This window comes from Mytilus trossulus, chromosome 7, assembly GCF_036588685.1.
Source record: "Mytilus trossulus isolate FHL-02 chromosome 7, PNRI_Mtr1.1.1.hap1, whole genome shotgun sequence".
Lineage (NCBI taxonomy): Eukaryota > Metazoa > Mollusca > Bivalvia > Mytilida > Mytilidae > Mytilus > Mytilus trossulus.
Window position 1 is genome coordinate 69,124,043 of NC_086379.1, and position 20,513 is coordinate 69,144,555.

The 20,513-nt window shown below is 31.9% G+C and overlaps 1 protein-coding gene across 1 annotated transcript in view; it reads left to right on the forward strand.

Moving 5' to 3' along the window:
- LOC134726624 (caskin-2-like) overlaps nucleotides 1-20,513 on the forward strand; it is an 88,982-nt gene that overhangs the window by 16,439 nt on the left and 52,030 nt on the right. The window contains exons 5-9 of the mRNA XM_063591036.1: nucleotides 3,863-3,958; nucleotides 4,723-4,850; nucleotides 5,277-5,385; nucleotides 6,194-6,302; nucleotides 15,783-15,877. Coding sequence (XP_063447106.1) covers nucleotides 3,863-3,958; nucleotides 4,723-4,850; nucleotides 5,277-5,385; nucleotides 6,194-6,302; nucleotides 15,783-15,877 — 537 coding nt within the window. The remainder of the gene's footprint in view (nucleotides 1-3,862; nucleotides 3,959-4,722; nucleotides 4,851-5,276; nucleotides 5,386-6,193; nucleotides 6,303-15,782; nucleotides 15,878-20,513) is intronic.

The following is a 20,513-nucleotide window of genomic DNA, read 5'->3' on the forward strand; positions in this document are numbered from 1 at the left end:
TTTTGAATAGACACTTATCAATTGAGTCCATCATGGTCACCTCTGGATGATTTTTGACCTATTATATGACCAAGTCAATGTAAATTAACGCATTGATTTTTTCTGATGATAAATGGTTGCTATTTTAGAAAAAATATTTTTTAGACAGCTGTAATAAATTTGTTATATGATGTACGTCAATATAAGAATTACATTTTATTTGGCAAGAGTTCCATGTGACACACCCACCCTGTTATAACCATAACGAACCCTTACAACTTATTCTGTGGTGGTGCCTAATTAAACTCGTTCAGAGTAAAGGGTCTTTTACAATTTTTAATTTTATAGTGTTCATTAACATGATTAAAAAAATATAGATTGATGAAGCCAACTTTTTTTAAACAGATCTAATGTAGATTTAACATTTCATTCGGTAGTACCGGTTATCCAAAGGAAAAGATTTAATTTTTATTACATTTTTATAAGCATAATTTATCCAGTCGGTTGGTCAGTTTGCCTGTCTGTTATTCTCATGCTCATGAGGTCTTTTAAAGGTTTCATATTGTTGGGTAGCTGTCTTATTGACAAGCTTGTCTGTCATTCCCATACTCATGAGGTCTTTTGAAGGTTTCATATTGTTGGGTAGCTGTCTTATTGACAAACTTGTCTGTCATTCCCATACTCATGAGGTCTTTTGAAGGTTTCATATTGTTGGGTAGCTGTCTTATTGACAAGCTTGTCTGTCATTCCCATACTCATGAGGTCTTTTGAAGGTTCCATATTGTTGGGTAGCTGTCTTATTGACAAGCTTGTCTGTCATTCCCATACTCATGAGGTCTTTTGAAGGTTTCATATTGTTGGGTAGCTGTCTTATTGATAAGCTTGTCTGTCTTTCCCATACTAATGAGGTCTTTTGAAGGTTTCATATTGTTAGGTAGCTGTCTTATTGACAAGTTTGTCTGTCATTCCCATACTCATGAGGTCTTTTGAAAGTTTCATATTGTTGGGTAGCTGTCTTATTGACAAGCCTGTCTGTCATTCCCATACTCATGAGGTCTTTTGAAGGTTTCATATTGTTGGGTAGCTGTCTTATTGACAAGCTTGTCTGTCATTCCCATACTCATGAGGTCTTTTGAAAGTTTCATATTGTACGGTAGCTGTCTTATTGACAGGCTTGTCTGTCATTCCCATACTCATGAGGTCTTTTGAAGGTTTCATATTGTTGGGTAGCTGTCTTATTGACAAGCTTGTCTGTCATTCCCATACTCATGAGGTCTTTTGAAGGTTTCATATTGTTGGGTAGCTGTCTTATTGACAAGCTTGTCTGTCATTCCCATACTCATGAGGTCTTTTGAAGGTTTCATATTGTTGGGAAGCTGTCTTATTGATAAGCTTGTCTGTCATTCCCATACTCACAAGGTCTTTTGAAGGTTTCATATTGTTAGGTAGCTGTCTTATTGACAAGCTTGTCTGTCATTCCCATACTCGGGAGGTCTTTTGAAAATTTCATATTGTTGGGTAGCTGTCTTATTGACAAGCCTGTCTGTCATTCCCATACTCATGAGGTCTTTGAAGGTTTCATATTGTTGGGTAGCTGTCTTATTGACAAGCTTGTCTGTCATTCCCATACTCATGAGGTCTTTTGAAGGTTTCATATTGTTGGGAAGCTGTCTTATTGATAAGCTTGTCTGTCATTCCCATACTCACAAGGTCTTTTGAAGGTTTCATATTGTTAGGTAGCTGTCTTATTGACAAGCTTGTCTGTCATTCCCATACTCGGGAGGTCTTTTGAAAATTTCATATTGTTGGGTAGCTGTCTTATTGACAAGCCTGTCTGTCATTCCCATACTCATGAGGTCTTTGAAGGTTTCATATTGTTGGGTAGCTGTCTTATTGACAAGCTTGTCTGTCATTCCCATACTCATGAGGTCTTTTGAAAGTTTCATATTGTTGGGTAGCTGTCTTATTGACAAGCTTGTCTGTCATTCCCATACTCATGAGGTCTTTTGACGGTTTCATATTGTTAGGTAGCTGTCTTATGGACAAGCTTGTCTGTCATTCCCATACTCATGAGGTCTTTTGAAGGTTTCATATTGTTGGGTAGCTGTCTTATTGACAAGCTTGTCTGTCATTCCCATACTCATGAGGTCTTTTGAAGGTTTCATATTGTTGGGTAGCTGTCTTATTGACAAGCTTGTCTGTCATTCCCATACTCATGAGGTCTTTTGAAGGTTTCATATTGTTGGATAGCTGTCTTATTGACAACTAATGCTTTATCTAAATATGTTCATAGATAAAAGAAAGGTTTGAGTAAATTATATATTGAAAGTACATAATTCACATTTTGTGTAAATGTATTTAAAAATAAATAAGATATCAGCAAAAAACTTTATGGAGACATAGATATGAAATAAAGTCGTTTGAAGTGGTGAACAACAGAGCAATCTTTGATAATGGTATAGCTGGGTACAGGGTGGGTCTGGTGTTAAGTTCCTGTAATGTTTTATTTGATACTGATAGTGAGATAAATAAAGAAATAAAACCATAACAATGGAAAATAAGACAATCAAGGTTAATAAATAAGTGAATTTTGTATTTCTTATGAAGAGCTGGGTGTTTTTTAATCTTGACAAATGTATTGTTGACAGCACACATATTGAGAAAAAAGAAGTTACGTTTTCCCATACCCTTCTTACTGACCTGTTGTCCCAGAATGAATACAGTGTTGATTTGTCAATTAAAACTTACAAAAGATAGAAATTTTAGATCTACCTGCAGTATATAACAACAATGATCATTCCATCTCACAAAACGTGATGTTACTGCTTAATTCCAAGTTTAGATTAAATAAAAACTTCTTGAATTTTCAATTTAATTGTGAAAATTTAAAAAAAAAGATTGTCTGATTATTTTATAACCTTTTATGCTTTAACTAGTAAATAGCCAGAATGCAGGTTGTATTGAAAGCTAAAAACATGTAAGTGCATAGAGGTTGATATTGTTACTATTTTCCCATTTCAAAAAAACATATATAAATATGTACATTTATACCTATTTTATTGATTGACAAATCAATTCCTGAAATATAAGCAAGTCTTGAAACTAGATACTGTGTGTCATATTCTGATACCAAATATTGTAAACAGAATTATTTTTGTTAAATTTTTATATAAATAAGGCCGTTAGTTTTCTCGTTTGAATTGTTTTACATTGTCATGTTGGGGCCTTTTATAGCTGACTATGCGGTATGGGCTTTGCTAATTGTTGAAGACTGTACGGTGACCTATAGTTGTTAATGTCTGTGTCATTTTGGTCTCTTGTGGACAGTTCTCTCATTGGCAATCATCTTCTTTTTTATAGTTTCCATTTATGTGTTACATGTAGTACAAGGTTTATAGTAAACATTCATTCATTTGCTCTTCTTTGCTGACCAATTTGTGAAGTTGTCACTTATTTTCATAGCTTGTAATAGAGCCTGGTCCTAGTGAACATTGAACAGAATTACATATTATACAAGTAATGGACTACTGTAAATTCAGAAATTATTGTTTGCATTAATTATTGTGATTCTTCAAAACTGGACAAGAATGCGAGTTTAATTATTATGATTTAAAAAAAAATTACATACCTATCTATATTTTGGTTATCAAAATGCAAGTTCTTATTATTGCGATACTTATCTAGTCACATTATTCGAATTTATAAGAAACTCTCAATAATTCTGAATTTAAAGAATTATATCAATAAATTGGGCTTTTATATTGAATTTTGTTATGTTAATCTTCGCCGCTTGGTAAAGTTTAATCACATAGAATACAAGTTATTTGTCACATACATTTTGTATCAATAAACATTGTCATTACTTTTGTTTAATCTTTTTCAGGCAAACTTATTACTGTTACACAACGCTGTGCCTGCAATTCTAAACCATGAGAATAAAACACCATTAGATCTGGCCTGTGAGTTTGGAAGATATAGGGTAAGAGTATGCAACTTCTTGAAAGATATGTAGAAAACCAACAAATTATTTTAAACAATAATGAACAAAAAAATATACCAAAATAAAAAGAATCAGGCTAATGAACCCACTTGCCTATACCTTCACTTGTAGTAATTGCTAGAACAGCTGATAATGTGATTTCTTCAAATAAAGATAACAATCCAATTCTGGTACATGCAACTTTTGTAGCCTTATTAAACTTTTGGCAATGCAAGCTAAGGAAGATAACTCTGACTAATTGTACGATGATGGCACAACAATACTTGTAATTTATGTAGAATTGTTAGAGAGTTATGATTTCTTACAAAAATAAGGAGTTGCGGTATGATTGCCTAATAGATAATATATTTACTAAAGTCAAAATGATGTAAGCAGTTGAAGGTCTTTTTTAGAAAAGAAGTCTGCATAATTGACCATGAGGATAATTATAACTTTACATATACTGCTACATATAAATTGTCCTGGACAGCAGAACAGTTTATTATGGGTTCTAAAGTACTTTGGTGTACTCAGCTTAGGCATTCTTGGGAAACACTAGATACCCATTTTTAATGTATGATTACCGGTATTGTACCTCTTTTTATTTTTTAGTTAAATCTTATGAACAATATTTTCTAATCAGAAAATTAGATATTGATATAAATATTAAGCTTAGCAGTATGATATCGGTATACAATTATGATTGAATGTGTAAAGATGAACTGATTATTTCTTTTATTCAAAGTAACCTATTTCTTTTCCAGGTTGTAGATTTATTACTGAGAAGTAATTTATGTGCTTCTTTGCTGTTTGAAACACCTCTTGATATGGTAGATGGTAATACTACTTGTTTACATCTGGCTGCTAAGAATGGGCATGTAGAAATTCTCAGGTAGGTAACACAAGAACAATCTGAAATAAGAAACGTTGCAGATAAAATGGTCATGTAGAAATTGTGAGATACAAATTATTACATGAGAAATTTTCCTTCAAGTTTAAAACTGTTAGACAACATGCTCTCATAGATTTCTGAAAAAAAATACTTTTTGGATACTTGATTTTTTGGTTTCAACAAAGATTTTAATTTTGAATATTTGACAGATTGTGTAGTTTCTTTTCATGGTTCACTTATAACTTTAGAATCTCAAAAAATAGTTCCCCACAAATCATAATGAGTTTATTGAATTTGTAATATGTTATATGTGTTTATCATTTTATCCATTTTTTATGTGGAAAAATGTGCCTCTAACTTCTAAGTTGAGTAAACAACAATCAATCTATTTCTATCGGCTGATACTTTATTTTATATTTTCACTAGATTATTACTGCAAGCTGGTATGGATATAAACAGATTAACTCAACAGGGAACCTGTCTCCACCAGGCTGCATTGTGTGGAAAAGTAGATGTTGCTAAATTACTTCTTGATGTAAGTAATAGATGAAAAGTAAAAAAATAATGTAATCAAGGGATGCTCATTTCTATTTAAAGAAGTATCAGAAAATAAAGAATAAAAATTAACATGAAAATTTAAGGTTCATCCTTGACCTTATTTTCATGGGCCAGTGATCAATGTTAAGTGTTCATGATTCTTGATTGTTTGTTAAATACTTAAAGTAACAGGTCAACTTAATTTGGTGTATGGAGTTATTGTAATGTACACATTATTGTCTGGCTTTGGTACACATACATCAGATCTTGCCTTTATTTTCATCACTAGGATTTCTAGGTTAGGTCTGTTTTTCAGATATTATAAGAAATAGCTTAGCTATATTTGATAAATAAATGATTGTTTGACATGCCATCTTGTTAAATTCATTTGTCCTCAGTATTATGGATCATTGATCAAGGTCAAGATTTTTGTGATTAGGTCTGTTTTCTAAGATACAAAAAGTAAGTCAATTTTTCTTTGGTGAATGGAATGATTGTGTAAATGTCTGTCTTGCAGGGTTCATCTGACCTTGACCTCATTTTCATAGATCATAGATTATGTTAAATATATGTACCTGTAGTAAAACCATGATCTATAAAAAACATGAAAAGAACTCATGATCTGTTAAGTGTTGCTCAAAAGAAGTTTCTTCTTGTTGAAATTAAGCTGTCATTGAAATCTGAGCACTATGAAATTTATTATGGATCTTTTCTTACTTATCTGTTTGCTGTGTTTACAGGCAGTTATTCGCCAATAAGATATTTTTGGTAAATATAGTATTGTTAAAACTGAGTTTTCTTTACAGTGTGGTGTAGATGTAAATAGGACAAACTCTCATGGGGAGACTGCCTTAGATATAGTGCTAAAATATACACCATGTCGTGCTGCCAAAGAACTCAAACAACTTCTTACAGGTAGGTTTATATAGTGCTAAAATATACACCATGTCGTGCTCCCAAAGAACTCAAACAACTTCTTACAGGTAGGTTTATATAGTGCTAAAATATACACCATGTCGTGCTGCCAAAGAACTCAAAGAACTTCTTACAGGTAGGTTTATATAGTGTTAAAATACACACCATGTCATGCTCCCAAAGAACTCATAACAACTTCTTACAGGTAGGTTTATATAGTGCTAAAATACACACCATGTCGTGCTCCCAAAGAGCTCAAACAACTTCTTACAGGTAGGTTTATTTAGTGCTAAAATATACACCATGTCGTGCTGCCAAAGAACTCAAACAACTTCTTTCAGGTAGGTTTATTTAGTTCTTAAATTAATACACCCTGTGTCGTGCTGCCAAAGATCTCAAACAACTTCTTACAGGTAGGTTTATTTAGTTCTTAAATTAATACACCCTGTGTCGTGCTGCCAAAGATCTCAAACAACTCCTTGCAGGTAGGTTTATATTGTTCATTTGTGCTACACCCTGCCTAGTTTGCCTATATTTATAAGCCAAAATAGGTAATTTTTATTCAAATAATGTAGGCAAAAAGTTTTTGTAAGCTATGATTTTTTTTTTGAAAATATGAGTTATCTCCCTTTGGCTGAAACTTTAACTCTGGAAATGGAAGTTTGTCAACACTCTTATAGCAGCACATGAAAAAGAGTACCGGTATTCAAATATGCATAGATTAGGGCTTAAATAGACAGAGAGTCCAAACAATTTCATAAATTTGTTTTTGGAACTGTTCTTTCAACTTAACCTTATGAGATCTGTAAACTGTAGTAGTTGAGTATTTGGGTATTAAGTAGTCCTTTGTCTGTTTATCAGTTCATTCGTTTTATTGTCTGATGTTCCAGATTAATGAGTTTTTAGCCTTAAATTTAATTATATTTTACTCATATGACACACATATTGTTACCCATATCTATTGAAGATTTGTTCCAATTATTGTTTAACTAAAGTTTTAGCCTTTCAAAGGATTGGATGTAGTTGAAAAAAGAATTGAAAAAGCTTGCCAATGAATCAAATCTGTATCAAAGGATGTAGATGTGAGCAACTATAGGTTTTTTCACAGCATTCAAAAGCTTATACTGCATAGCAAGTTATAAAGGTCCCAAATCACTAATGTAAAACAATTAAAATAAGAAAACTAATAACCTGATAACACACATTACACAAAAATATATATGCTCTTTCCAATCACTCTTTATTTGCAGTTTAAAATAACAACTCAATGGGTCGTCTTCATCAGTGGTCAGTGGCGGATCCAGAGGGAGGGTTCCGGGGGTTCGCACCCCCCCTTTATTTTGGCCGATCAATGCATTTGTATCGGGACATATGTTTTGCACCCCCCTTTGCCCTGGGATAGCTCCCCCTTTGGAAAATTCCTGCATCCGCCCCTGGTGGTGTCAACAATTGTTATGTTTTCTGCTTAAATTAGCTTGTTGAGAACTGCTTGTGATACGTAGATTGATGATATTTTGTATCAAGTTGCATTACTTTTAGTTCCTATAAGTTTTATACTATTTGCGGCCTTATTCCTTGGGTCATGATCCAGTGACTTTCAATAAATGAGGAATTTTCACTGATAGTTTTCTGCTTTGTTCAGTTTGATAGGAACTAGTCCTGATAGATTAATGATATATTGCGTTACTATCACTACATATCAGTTTGAAAACATAGGTCATGGTCTTGTGACTTTCAATTAATAACCAGTTTTAAATTTTTTCTGCTTATGATAATTTGATAGGAACTAGTTGCAAAAGACAACAATATCTTCTTTAGTTATTTACTTCCTGGGTTGACTCTTCTGTAAATAAGATTTGTCTTAACTAGATATCGTAGAAAAAAACAAACACAGTATAGGGTTGTGCCTTCACATCAGTCAAATACACCTCAAATCTCCCTTATTTACTAACTGCTAAAATCGTCTGTGCAGAAAAGAATTTGATGGGTATTACCCCATCTCATTTAAATATAGAAAGACTGTTATATATAAAACGTATTTACATGACTGTCTGTACATCTCAGTTTGTTGACAATTTCAAGACCCTGCCCACTGGTTCATGGTCCAGTGACTTTGAATTAATTGGCAATGTTGCTGTCCACCAGATTGTCTTTTTGGGAGATTTCATGCAGACAGATGGGACACGTCTCTGTGTCAACAGTTCATTACATCTGCTGGGTATCCACTTCCTGTTTGCTGATAGTTGCGTAAACCCCTGAGGGTTTACGCAGTATATATTGGACGAGTGATGTAGTCTTTTGGAACACCGGATGTTATTCGGAACACTTCTGTTCTTTCTATGACCACCTTTCAAATACATGCGCAATAGCTATGACCACCTTTCAAATGCATGCGCAATAGCTTACTAATCTGTTGAATATGCATTAGCATCTTGAGTTGCTATAGAGATAGTTTACGTATGATCTGAAATTAATTATGATATAATATTTTCTTACACACGATAACAAGCTGCTAAATTATATTAACCTACATGCGTAGTATTTTAATTAGTCAAACGATGTAACCAGCTGTGTTTAGATATGAGATTAGAATTCATGTAAACAGTGCGCTTTATACTCTGAACGAGAATAATTAAAAATAAAATATTTAGAAAGAGTTTTAGTAGCATTTTATTTTAGATTTTACGTTTAGTGAAGATGTACATGTTGTAAAAAGCAAGCTATTTATTTTTGTTATACTGAAACTATATAAAGGGAAGTCTTTCTTGCATATGATTACATTACAGTTATTTTTTTTGGTTAAATATTGCAACTTTAATAAATAAAAAAAAAAGGTTATTAAAAATAAAATTAAATAGATATTGAATATGAAAAAATAAAATAATTTGAAGGAGAACAATTAAAAATAACATCTTTAAAAAAAGTATTAGCACTTTTTGAAATTTTACGTCTAGGATAGACCGAGGACATGTAAAATATAATCATGAATACGTGCCTCAAATAGGTGTAAAAACGAGGATTTTTCCAAAAAAATAATCGTTTATTGAAAATAACGTTAAAATTAATCATGAAAGTTATGTCCGTATTTATTTTCATTAATATTGCAAATTTAAAGTTATTTTCTTTGTTTAAATATTGCAACATTATTTACTTTTTTTTTAAACAAGGAGGTCACATAATAACCTCTGAATCCTTTTCGTCATTAAAATGCGACTGATAAGTATAGATATTCAATATGAAGGGGTAAAAAATAACCGTGACTGAAATCTAAATCTTAAATTTATTTTAAAAAAATACACATTTGACCATGCAGATGTAAGAAATGATACTTCAAGCAATGAAACAACGAATTAAAATGTGCCACTTTAATTACGACTGATAACCTAAAAATGAATCATGCATGCATTTTTAGCAGACTTAACCAGTTCGGCGATAAGATATCGAAATATAAAAAAGAAGATGTCAATGAGACAACTATCTACAAGAAACCAAAATAACACAGAAATACAAACTATGGGTCACCATACGGCCTTCATCAATAGGCAAAGCACGCACCGCATAGTCGGCTATAAAAGGCCCCGAAATGATAATGTAAAACAATCAGTCAAAAAAGAAAATTAACAAAGTCCGTATCATCGTATGCGTAACTTAATTGCTCACCAGAGGAACGCTACGCAAGCGTTTAAATCCGCGTTCCATAAGTTTGAAGTACGTCGAAATGCAAAGGTATACGCTTGGTGAACGCTTTTACTTCATGAAAATTTGAATGGAACATAAAAAATTTCATTCAGCTCGAGCGTCAAGTTGTCAAGCGTATACCTGTAAACTGCACACACATAATATACACGCTACACGAGCGTTGAAAACGTTACAGATAAGTTTGAGACACGTTAAGGGCACATTGCATACAAAAATACTCGTCGCCTTAAAGCTTTCATTCAGGAGAAGAAGTCCGATACGGGTGAAACTTCATCAAACCTACAGAAGATATTACACCCTCTCCAACCATGCAACATGGGACTAGACATAAAGACATAGAACAAGTTTAACGGAACTATTAAATCCTTCAGAAGCATGCGTTTAGACAAGGGCAAATAAAAGAAAAAGGGGTTGTAGCTAAAATCAGAGGCATGTAATACAGTGTTGAGAAAGAGCAAACCTAAAACTAGTAAAATGCTAGGATTCCGTGTCAACCGTTTCTCGCCTTGCCATTATCCTCTTAAATAATCCCTTCCAAATAATAGATATAAACTATATGGAGGTCCGTATCTACAAAAATGAAAAAAAAACCACACTATTTAGTCGGCTATTAAATGCCCCGACTATTAAGATTTAAAAACAAAAATCAAACAAAACTAAAGAGCCTTATTGATATCAAAAAAAATTACGAAAAAAAACTTGACCGACATGAATTATGAACAACAACCACTGTACTACATGTTCCTGGCTTTAGAATGGACATTTGCACATAAACAATGTGGTGGCCATAAACCCAACCCTCCCACATGAACCAAACCTTAAGGACAACACATCGCAAGAAAAAATGTAAAATATCAGTTGCAATTCGCGTCCCTCAAAATATGGGTACGGTGCACAATAATCGATTACATAAAAACAATAGACACAAATCACTGAAATAATCGCACTTACCGAAAGCTATTTCAAAGCTAGTGAACATGTAAACGAACCAGTGGACATAGACGGACTGGTAAACATGTAAACATACGGGCGAATGTGACAGACTTATTGACAAACATTCACATATCTAGACAGACCTGCAGTTGGGAATGTAGAAAGACTGAGTCTACGCTTAGGTACGCTTTACGCACATCCAATACACGCTTTAAGCTCGTTGTGCAGCTCGTTGAGCACACGATACATAATATGATTGACAGGTTGGATGCATCAAAATGACTAGCGTATTGGTAGCGTGCATGATTTTTTTTACCATGGCCGACGTACGTCGGATCTATACGTTAAACAATTGTCTTATATATATTTATAATACCAAACAAGCATTTGGGTTTACGATTGCATTTCTTTTTTTTAAAGAAAGCAACTTGTTTGAACTTTCTTTAGTTATTGTACAAGGCAAATTTTTCGTCTGTTTCCTTGGCATCAGTAGAAGCAAATTATTAATATATGCCCCAGTATACATAAAACCTCAATCAATTGTATGCAGAAATGCAGGTCAAGACCAGGTATTTGTCTTGTATTTACATGTGTCTTATGAATATATATTTCTTGTTACTTGTATTAATGTAAAGACAAAAGTTGGATTGATTAAAAAAGGCACGAATTAATTTTGTTTTTGGATAATATAGATAATATAAAAAGAGCTGTATCATACAGTGAACATAATGTTTTAAGCTTATATCAGTAAAATGTTACATTTTTCAATAAGAATTCAAGTGTAAAAAACACATTTTTGAATTGTTTTACACTAGTCATTTTTTGGGCCCTTTATAGCTTGCTGATCAGTGTGAGCGAAGGCTGTGTTAAAGATCATACTTTGACCTATGATGGTTTACTTTTACAAATTGTGACTTGGATGGAGAGTTGTCTCATTGGCACTCATATCACATCTTTTTATATCTAAATATTTATTGCGATCTGAAATAAATGATAGCAAAGGTGAATGGAAAAAAAAAGATATATCTATATCACCTAAACAAACTAATACAAAATTGTTGATGCCTACGCAAACACAAATATTTTTTTCTGTTCATAACCCCTACTGGCAAAATTAGGATAAATTGGTTTGGATGTATATACATATGTCTGCCCTCCTACTTTATGTCAGGAAATGTAAAATGTCATGTCAAAGTTCAAACAACAAAAAGTTCATTTCATTGAAATTATATGTAAAAGTAAATAATGTTATGTAGTTTATAAAGGATCAAAGAAAGGGGAGACAAAACTAAGAAACAATGTTATATCTTTGGGGAACCAATTGAATTATGATATACATTGTATCTGCAAGCAAATCTGTAAGTTGCATCTGTTTTGATGTTTAGTATAATACATTTTTTTAAAGAAAGTTAGGTCATAATGACCTACATTTCACCCTTTTGTCCTTTACTTTCAGTGATGTAATACTGCACAATGTTATTTTTGTTCCTTACTATGTGCATTTTATATGTTCATGTCATGATGCACGTACACTTTGTATTTTAATCATGTCTTCAGTAACCCATGTTTTGCAAAAGTGAGACCATTTTTATCAACATTTCATGATATGAATTGAATTAAGTTTGGCTTTATTGTCCATTTTTTCAGAAACCATTGGTGATACATGTATTGAGGGTGATTTTATTGCATAGTTGAAACATAAAACATGGGAAAACAATGGTTTGTTATTCACCCACCAACCAAAATATGTAATTGAACCTTCTTTAAAGATTTGTAAAATCATCTTCTTTTGAAAAAATAATTATTTTCCAGTGATATATTTTCATATTTTAGATTTATTCACATCAACTTAAGTTGAATTATTTGTCAAATTCACGACTTTGTATTTCTGAACAGCACAGTCATTGTAATAGATCTTTACATAGTTTTCTGTGGTTATAAACATATTGAATGTGTCAATTTAAATATCGAAATTAAAAGTGAAATATGTATCGGCATAAAAAATGTATATTTTATGGAACACCTACAGGCTTTCTAATACATGTTTTATTTCTGATCTAAAACATGAGCCTCTATTATAACAAACACACCCTTATACATAAAATATACCATAAACTGGGATTTAAATAGATCCATCAAAAAATGGCACCTATTGTATAGTATTACAAAAATAGTGTATAAAGATGGCAATTTAATTTAAACACTCCTAAAATCAAGTCTCGTCTTACTGACTCTTCGGCCTGGGAAAGTATTGAATCTCAATCACATATTTGACCACTTTGTCTAGCCTTAAAGTTTAATGTTTATTATAGATGAACATATTGCATGGTTATTGACTGAAAATGATATATATATCTTGACATTATGGACATCAGTTATTATGTTATTTGTTTTTTTGATAGATTTATTCTGCTGAATATCAAATTCATTGTTATGACTATGATCATCCTTTTACCAAGCATTCACCAAACCTCATGTATGTCATAATTATTCCACATTTTGTCAGAACAGAAATGGCAAAACTACTAAACTTCAAAGTATAGTGTATAAATCAATGTTCTTATATTCTGGCTAGTCTTGAGAAAATCTCTTGAAACTATCCATGTATAAGCAGTTGGTGATTGAATGCTGTAGTCATTTGTTAGTCTTTGAACAAAGTTTTCTTTAAGTATAGTAAACTTTGCATTTGTATTACAATCATGCCCATAATTTTAATAAGGGTAACTAATTTATAAATTCATATTTAATCTCCATTTAACATTAGTATTCCTCCATTTTCTCATTTTTAATAAGAAAAAGAGATTACAAAACATTGCATTTTAATTATTTCAAGAGTGATTTGGATGTAACATAGTCTAAAAGTTGTCATGTGAAATAAACGATAACATGACAATTAACTTTTCCACCTGTACTTCTTAGTTATCTCCCTTTAATAATTGTTTACATTGGAGAAGTTATTTAAATTAAAAAAAAGTCAATTCAATCCTATGTCTCTATAGTGGGTGTTCTGTATTTCAAAGATATTTTATGGTATTTACATTACAATAAAAAGTTTAGAATTTCAACCTTGTACAAAAAGGTTAGGTCAGGATAGGTCTTTAGATTACTATTTTCAATACAATTAAATTAAAAGTTACTAAATCCGAGAGTTAACTGATAGCTATATAAGTAAGAAAGTTGATGAATTTTTATCAGGTAAATACAGGTAAAAGTTTTCTCAGGTGTATTATCTATGTGCATAAATTGACTATTATGGTATGTAGGCCACTTTTACTTCATGACATAACCTTGTATAACAGGTAAATAATACTTTTATCTTTCAATTAAAAAGTTACATTGTCATCTGTGTATTATAATGTCATTTATTGAAGGGAACTAGAAAACAAAATTGAAAAAAAACCCCAAATAAACAAAGACGAATTTGTGTTTTGATGAACTAGCTAATGTTTGTTTTTCTGTAATATTTATAGCTGGGAGGAGATTTTCACATGCTTCAGTTATCAATTAAAATTTTGATCAGAGATTTCAATGTTAACATTTCTTTTGATGCTGTTAATTTATTTCGTAGTCAGGTGGGGAAATGTCCGTCTTATTCATAGGTTTTATTTTCTGTGTCAATCTTTTTATATCCTGAGATGTATGTTTTTTGTTTCACCTTTGCCTTTGTGGTAGAAAAATTATTTGATAAGTAAATTAGCTGAAGGTGTTGTATTATGTTAAAGACAGAAATGAAAAATACTTTATATGTAACATAAACTATAAAGTATATATATATATATATACTTGGGTATATATATATATATACTTGGCAAGTCCTTATTTGTAGAGTTATACAGCTATAAAAGGTTCTGTAATTTTAATGTTTGTGTAAATATACTAATGATGAGTCAAGTCCAAAGTTCATCAGAGATTTGTTTAGTGATTAATGAACAGGAATGATAATTCCTCAATTGTATTCATAAGAGTGGCAGGATTCCATGACAGTTTGTTCACACATCTAGTTTATTGATAGCATTCACAAGGTGGTTGTTCTGCACTAACAGTATAACTTGACAGTTGTTCACTCAATCCATCCATAGTGTTCCACAGGTTGTTGTGCACGTTCAGGGATAGATGATAGGTAGTTCACTGAAAGTGTTCATAAAGTGGCTGTTACTGGCACCAACAGGATTACTTGATAATTTGTTCACACATTTTGTTTATTGAAAGTGTTCATGTTCACAAGGCAGTTGGTTTAAACAATATTTATTCAGATAAATCAACTTTTAACAATATTATACAAATGAAATAATATTATGGATTCAGAAACAAGCAATTTGCAAGGCAGTTGTTATGCACTTGCAAGATTACAGAACAGATTGTTCACACATATTGCTCATTGATAGTGTTTATAAGATGTTTGTGAGCACTTACAGGATTACTTAATAGTTTGTTCACACATAGTGTTCATAAGATGTTTGTGAGCACTTACAGGATTACTTAATAGTTTGTTCACACAATGTGTTCATAAGATGTTTGTTAGGACTTACAGGATTACTCAATAGTTTGTTCACACATAGTGTCCATAAGTCTTGTTCATGATTAGTAGGATTACAGAACAGTTTTGTCTCTGGTAAAAGACTTGACATGTAGCTTTATACCTTATATTAGACAAGCTCAGTTTATAGGAAAACTGATACAATGTATGGTTAAAACACTAAAGCTGTTAAATCTTTATTAGCTGTGATATAGGATTTTTTGATAACCACTGATTTATTTGAAAATTATGTTTGATTTTATTGAACTATCTAATGTTTATTGTATACCAATTATTAAGTTCTTACAATATTTTTTTCCATTTTTTTCCAGAAGCTAGTTTTGCTGTACAAGCTAGAGCTATAAAGGATTATTTTAATGTTTATGATCCACAGTCATTGACGTTTAAAGAAGGAGATATAATACGGGTAAGTGTTCACTCTTAACCATGCATGGGGAAATCGTAATCAGTAATCATAATCAGCTGTAATCAATAAAAGTAATCTAATGTAATTGATTACTTTTAAAATAGGGTGTAATTGTAATGTAATCGATTACATTTTATTAGCAAAGTAATTGTAATTTGATTGATTACATTTTAAAGTAGTCGACCCCATCCCGGCTGTTAACAGGACAGGAATCCACTTTTTGGTTGTCATTAACTTAAGTCTTTTCCTACATGAAGGGTTATGTTGAAATTTATTATTGCAAACTAACTTTATTATTAATTCATCTGGCTAAGATGAACTATTGTGAATGTTTGTTGTCTGTTGTTGTCCATTGTAATCTTTTTCAAAGATCTTCTCCTAAACTACTCAAACAATGCATATATATATACCACATCTTCTTATTCTATATATGATTGATTAGAATGTTAAGATTTTCTGAAAGTTAAATTTCTTACAAAAGGTCAGCTTAAGTTGTTTTATGGAATGGTTTTAAGGTATAAAAGTCTGGATGGCAGGTTTTGTCCAACCTTGACCTCATTTTGATGTTGATTGGTCAATGTTAAGTCTTTGTGGTTAGATCAGCTTCTAGCATTCTATAATCTTTAAGGTTACAGTACTACATTTGGTGTACCAAATGATTGTATGGTGTACATGTCTTTTTGGTAGTGCTTGTCTGACCTTGACATCAAATTGAATCATTGATAATAATAATGTATGTTTATGTGATACTTGTAGTAAAACCTTTATCGTAAAGACTTTCAATATAGCTTCAATGATGATCAGTAAAGCAGCACTGTTGTGTTTATTGTTGGTTACTACTGCATGTAGAAGTGGCAGGGTAAATCCTCCCGTCAGTTGTAATTGGTTTATAATATATGAATATCATTGTAGAATAGAATTATATAGAATTGATACATGAAGTTTCCTTGAACTGTGATACTACCAGATTAGTGTAAGGCCTTTTGTAAATATCATTATAACTAGTTATCATACTGGACCGTAGTAGGCATCGTCTTAAGTGGTTGTTGTGTACCGTTCAAAAATAGTTTCCAATTTGAGGTGTTTATTTTTCAAGCTTGCAAAGATGAGATATTTCTGCCTAAGATTGTTTTGGATGATGAATTGAACCAGTTTTGCATTTTTTTCATTAACATGAAGAACTTCCTTTATTAAAAATGTTTGACAGTCTTATCAATTAAAATGTTAAAGGTGAACTTCCAGTTATTAAATAATGTAAATTGGTGAATTTTGTTATCTATTTATGGGATGTCTAATTAATATATAAGGTATCAGAGTAAGAGATAATTGTGGCTCCAATTGATTTAATTCATTTTTGATTCGTTCCAAATAGAACTAAATTATCTCCCCTTTGCTATCAAAATTTCATATATTTGTGTTTTATGTGAAATAGCTTTTGTAAGTTGTCAGGCACCCTCTTTTTTCAAGTGAATTAATCTTCTATGCTGATTTTCTGCCTTTTATCCCTATTTTCACTAAAAGATGCAAAATTCATTGGTATATTAGAGAAGAGATGTTAGTTTTTATACGACCGCAAATTTTGAAAAAATTTTCGTCGTATATTGCTATCACGTTGGCGTCGTCGTCGTCCGAATACTTTTAGTTTTCGCACTCTAACTTTAGTAAAAGTGAATAGAAATCTATGAAATTTTAACACAAGGTTTATGACCATAAAAGAAAGGCTGGTATTGATTTTGGGAGTTTTGGTCCCAACATTTTAGGAATTAGGGGCCAAAAAGGGCCCAAATAAGCATTTTCTTGGTTTTCGCACTATAACTTTAGTTTAAGTTAATAGAAATCTATGAAATTTTGACACAAGGTTTATAACCACAGAATAAAGGTTGGGATTGATTTTGGGAGTTTTATTTTCAACAGTTTAGGAATTAGGGGCCAAAAAAGGGCCCAAATAAGCATTATTCTTGGTTTTTGCACAATAACTTTAGTTAAAGTAAATAGAAATCAATGAAATTTAAACACAATGTTTATGACCACAAAAGGAAGGTTGGTATTGATTTTAGGAGTTTCGGTCCCAACAGTTTAGGAATTAGGGGCCAAAAAGGGACCCAAATAAGCATTTTTCTTGGTTTTCGCACCATAGCGTTAGTATAAGTATATAGAAATCTATGAAATTTAAACACAAGGTTTATGACTATAAAAGGAAGGCTGGTATTGATTTTGGAAGTTTTGGTCCCAATAGTTAAGGAAAAAGGGGCCCAAAGGGTCCAAAATTAAACTTTGTTTGATTTCATCAAAATTGAATAATTGGGGTTCTTTAATATGCCGAATCTAACTGTGTATGTAGATTCTTAATTTTTGGTCCCGTTTTCAAATTGGTCTACATTAAGGTCCAAAGGGTCCAAAATTAAACTTAGTTTGATTTTAACAAAAATTTAAACCTTGGGGTTCTTTGATATGCTGAATCTTAAAATGTACTTAGATTTTTGATTATTGGCCCAGTTTTCAAGTTGGCCCAAATCGGGGTCCAATTGAAAACTGGGCCAATAATCAAACATTGTTTGATTTCATCAAAAATTGAATAATTGGGGTTCTTTGATATGCCAAATCTAACTGTGTATGTAGATTCTTAATTTTTGGTCCAGTTTTAAAATTGGTCTAAATTAAAGTGCAAAGGGTCCAAAATTAAACTAAGTTTGATTTTAACAAAAATTAAATTCTTGGGCCTCTTTGATATGCTGAATATAAACATGTACTTAGATTTTTTATTATGGGCCCAGTTTTCAAGTTGGTCCAAATCAGGATCTAAAATTATTATATTAAGTATTGTGCAATAGCAAGTCTTTTCAATTGCACAGTATTGTGCAATGGCAAGAAATATCTAATTTCACAATATTGTGAAATAGCAATTTTTTTTTAATTAAGAGTTATCTTTCTTTGTCCAGTATAGTAAGCAAGAAATATCTGCAAGAATTTTTTTTAATTGGAGTTATCTTTCTTTGTCCAGAATCAACTTAAATCTTTGTTATATACAATATACAATGTATATTCTCTTTTTACTACCAACTGATAAATTTAAATAATCTTTACCATTCAGTGATAAGGCCACCCTTAAAAAATTGTTTGTTTGGCATTGCCGACTCACACCATCAGCAGTTGGGTAGGTAGGTAGGGATTTTATTTTTTTTATTTCATTCAAAAACTATATATATATTGCAACCATAATCATTTTGACTCTAGATCACAGCCAAAAGCAGTGCAGCATTTTGCAGTTGTGTGCCCAAACTGATGGTTTCTTTGATAGGGGATAATGTCACATTCTACAACATATGGGTAATTTCATGTCAGACGTTCAGTGTTTTGGGAGGAGTAAACCAAAGTACCCAGCAGAAACAGATCTGTGGTAGTGAACTGACATTAACCATATAACATGTTAGACCTGAAAATTGAATCTTAATTGTGGGACTTTCTATTGAACAGAGTCTCAATGTCACATCTTGAAGTTGCCTTCAGTTTGGTAAACTTGTCATATCTTAATCAGTTTGACCACTACAGCTCCCTGTAAAAATAGATGATTTAAGCTTTGATTCATTGTTTGCTTGTTTGATGGGATTTGAAATTAACTTTCTACACCATATTGGCAAGTTCATGACAATCAGTTTATTAGTGGATGAAAGTGTAGTGCACAGAGGAACCTTAATATCATAAATGTCTTTGACAATATAACCTTAATTTTGTGGTTGCAAACTTATACCTAGAGGTGATAGACTAGCATTGATACATGTAAATTTTGTCAAACTAGAAAACAATCAAAGCCACTGCAGCCCCTGATCAGCTTTTGAGGGTAGCAAAATATTACAAATTAAGAAGGTTGGCACAAGAACAGACATGAATGCCAGACAATATTTATAGATATGTTGCTTTCAGATATCTTTTCTGTTTTAAGTTTGTGATACACACAAGAGGTTAGTCTTTAAAAATATGTATGTTTTGTACCAGGCTAACCTCTACATGTACAAAATTTCTATAAACCTGTAAATCTGGGACCATACATGAATTGGTCTTTAAGCTTTGGTGCTTTCATGCAGCACTGAGTGAGTCACCTGAAGATTTCATAATTAGAGCAATTTTTAGTAGTATTAATTATAGTTATAGCGAAAAAATGGGGGAAATAAAATATTTTTAGAACTACGTATTCTACATAATAATTAATACTAATAAAGTAAAAATATTTTATTTACCCTATTTTGTTAACTATAATTATGAAATCTTCAGGCGACTGTGCATGCAGGTACACCTTTCAACCATCAAGCCAAGGTATCATTTTGAATAGATATAAGAAGAGTGGTATATGAGTGCCAACGAGACAACTCTCCATCCAAGTCACAATTTGTAAAAGTAAATAATTTATAGGTCAAAGAATGCATTGTTTTGGAATTTACATGGCAACATGCTTTGTTATCTGGTTCAAGAAAAATGATAGATTTCACATATTCAAGAGATCTTTCAAAGGTTAAAGCTACAGATGTTTATTCTGTCATGTCTTGGTGAAAAGCTTCTATCCCATGAAGTGAGGATGCAAAGCAGACAGCAACAATAGTGTCACTGTCTGCTTTACCAAAGACGACATTTATGTTCTCTA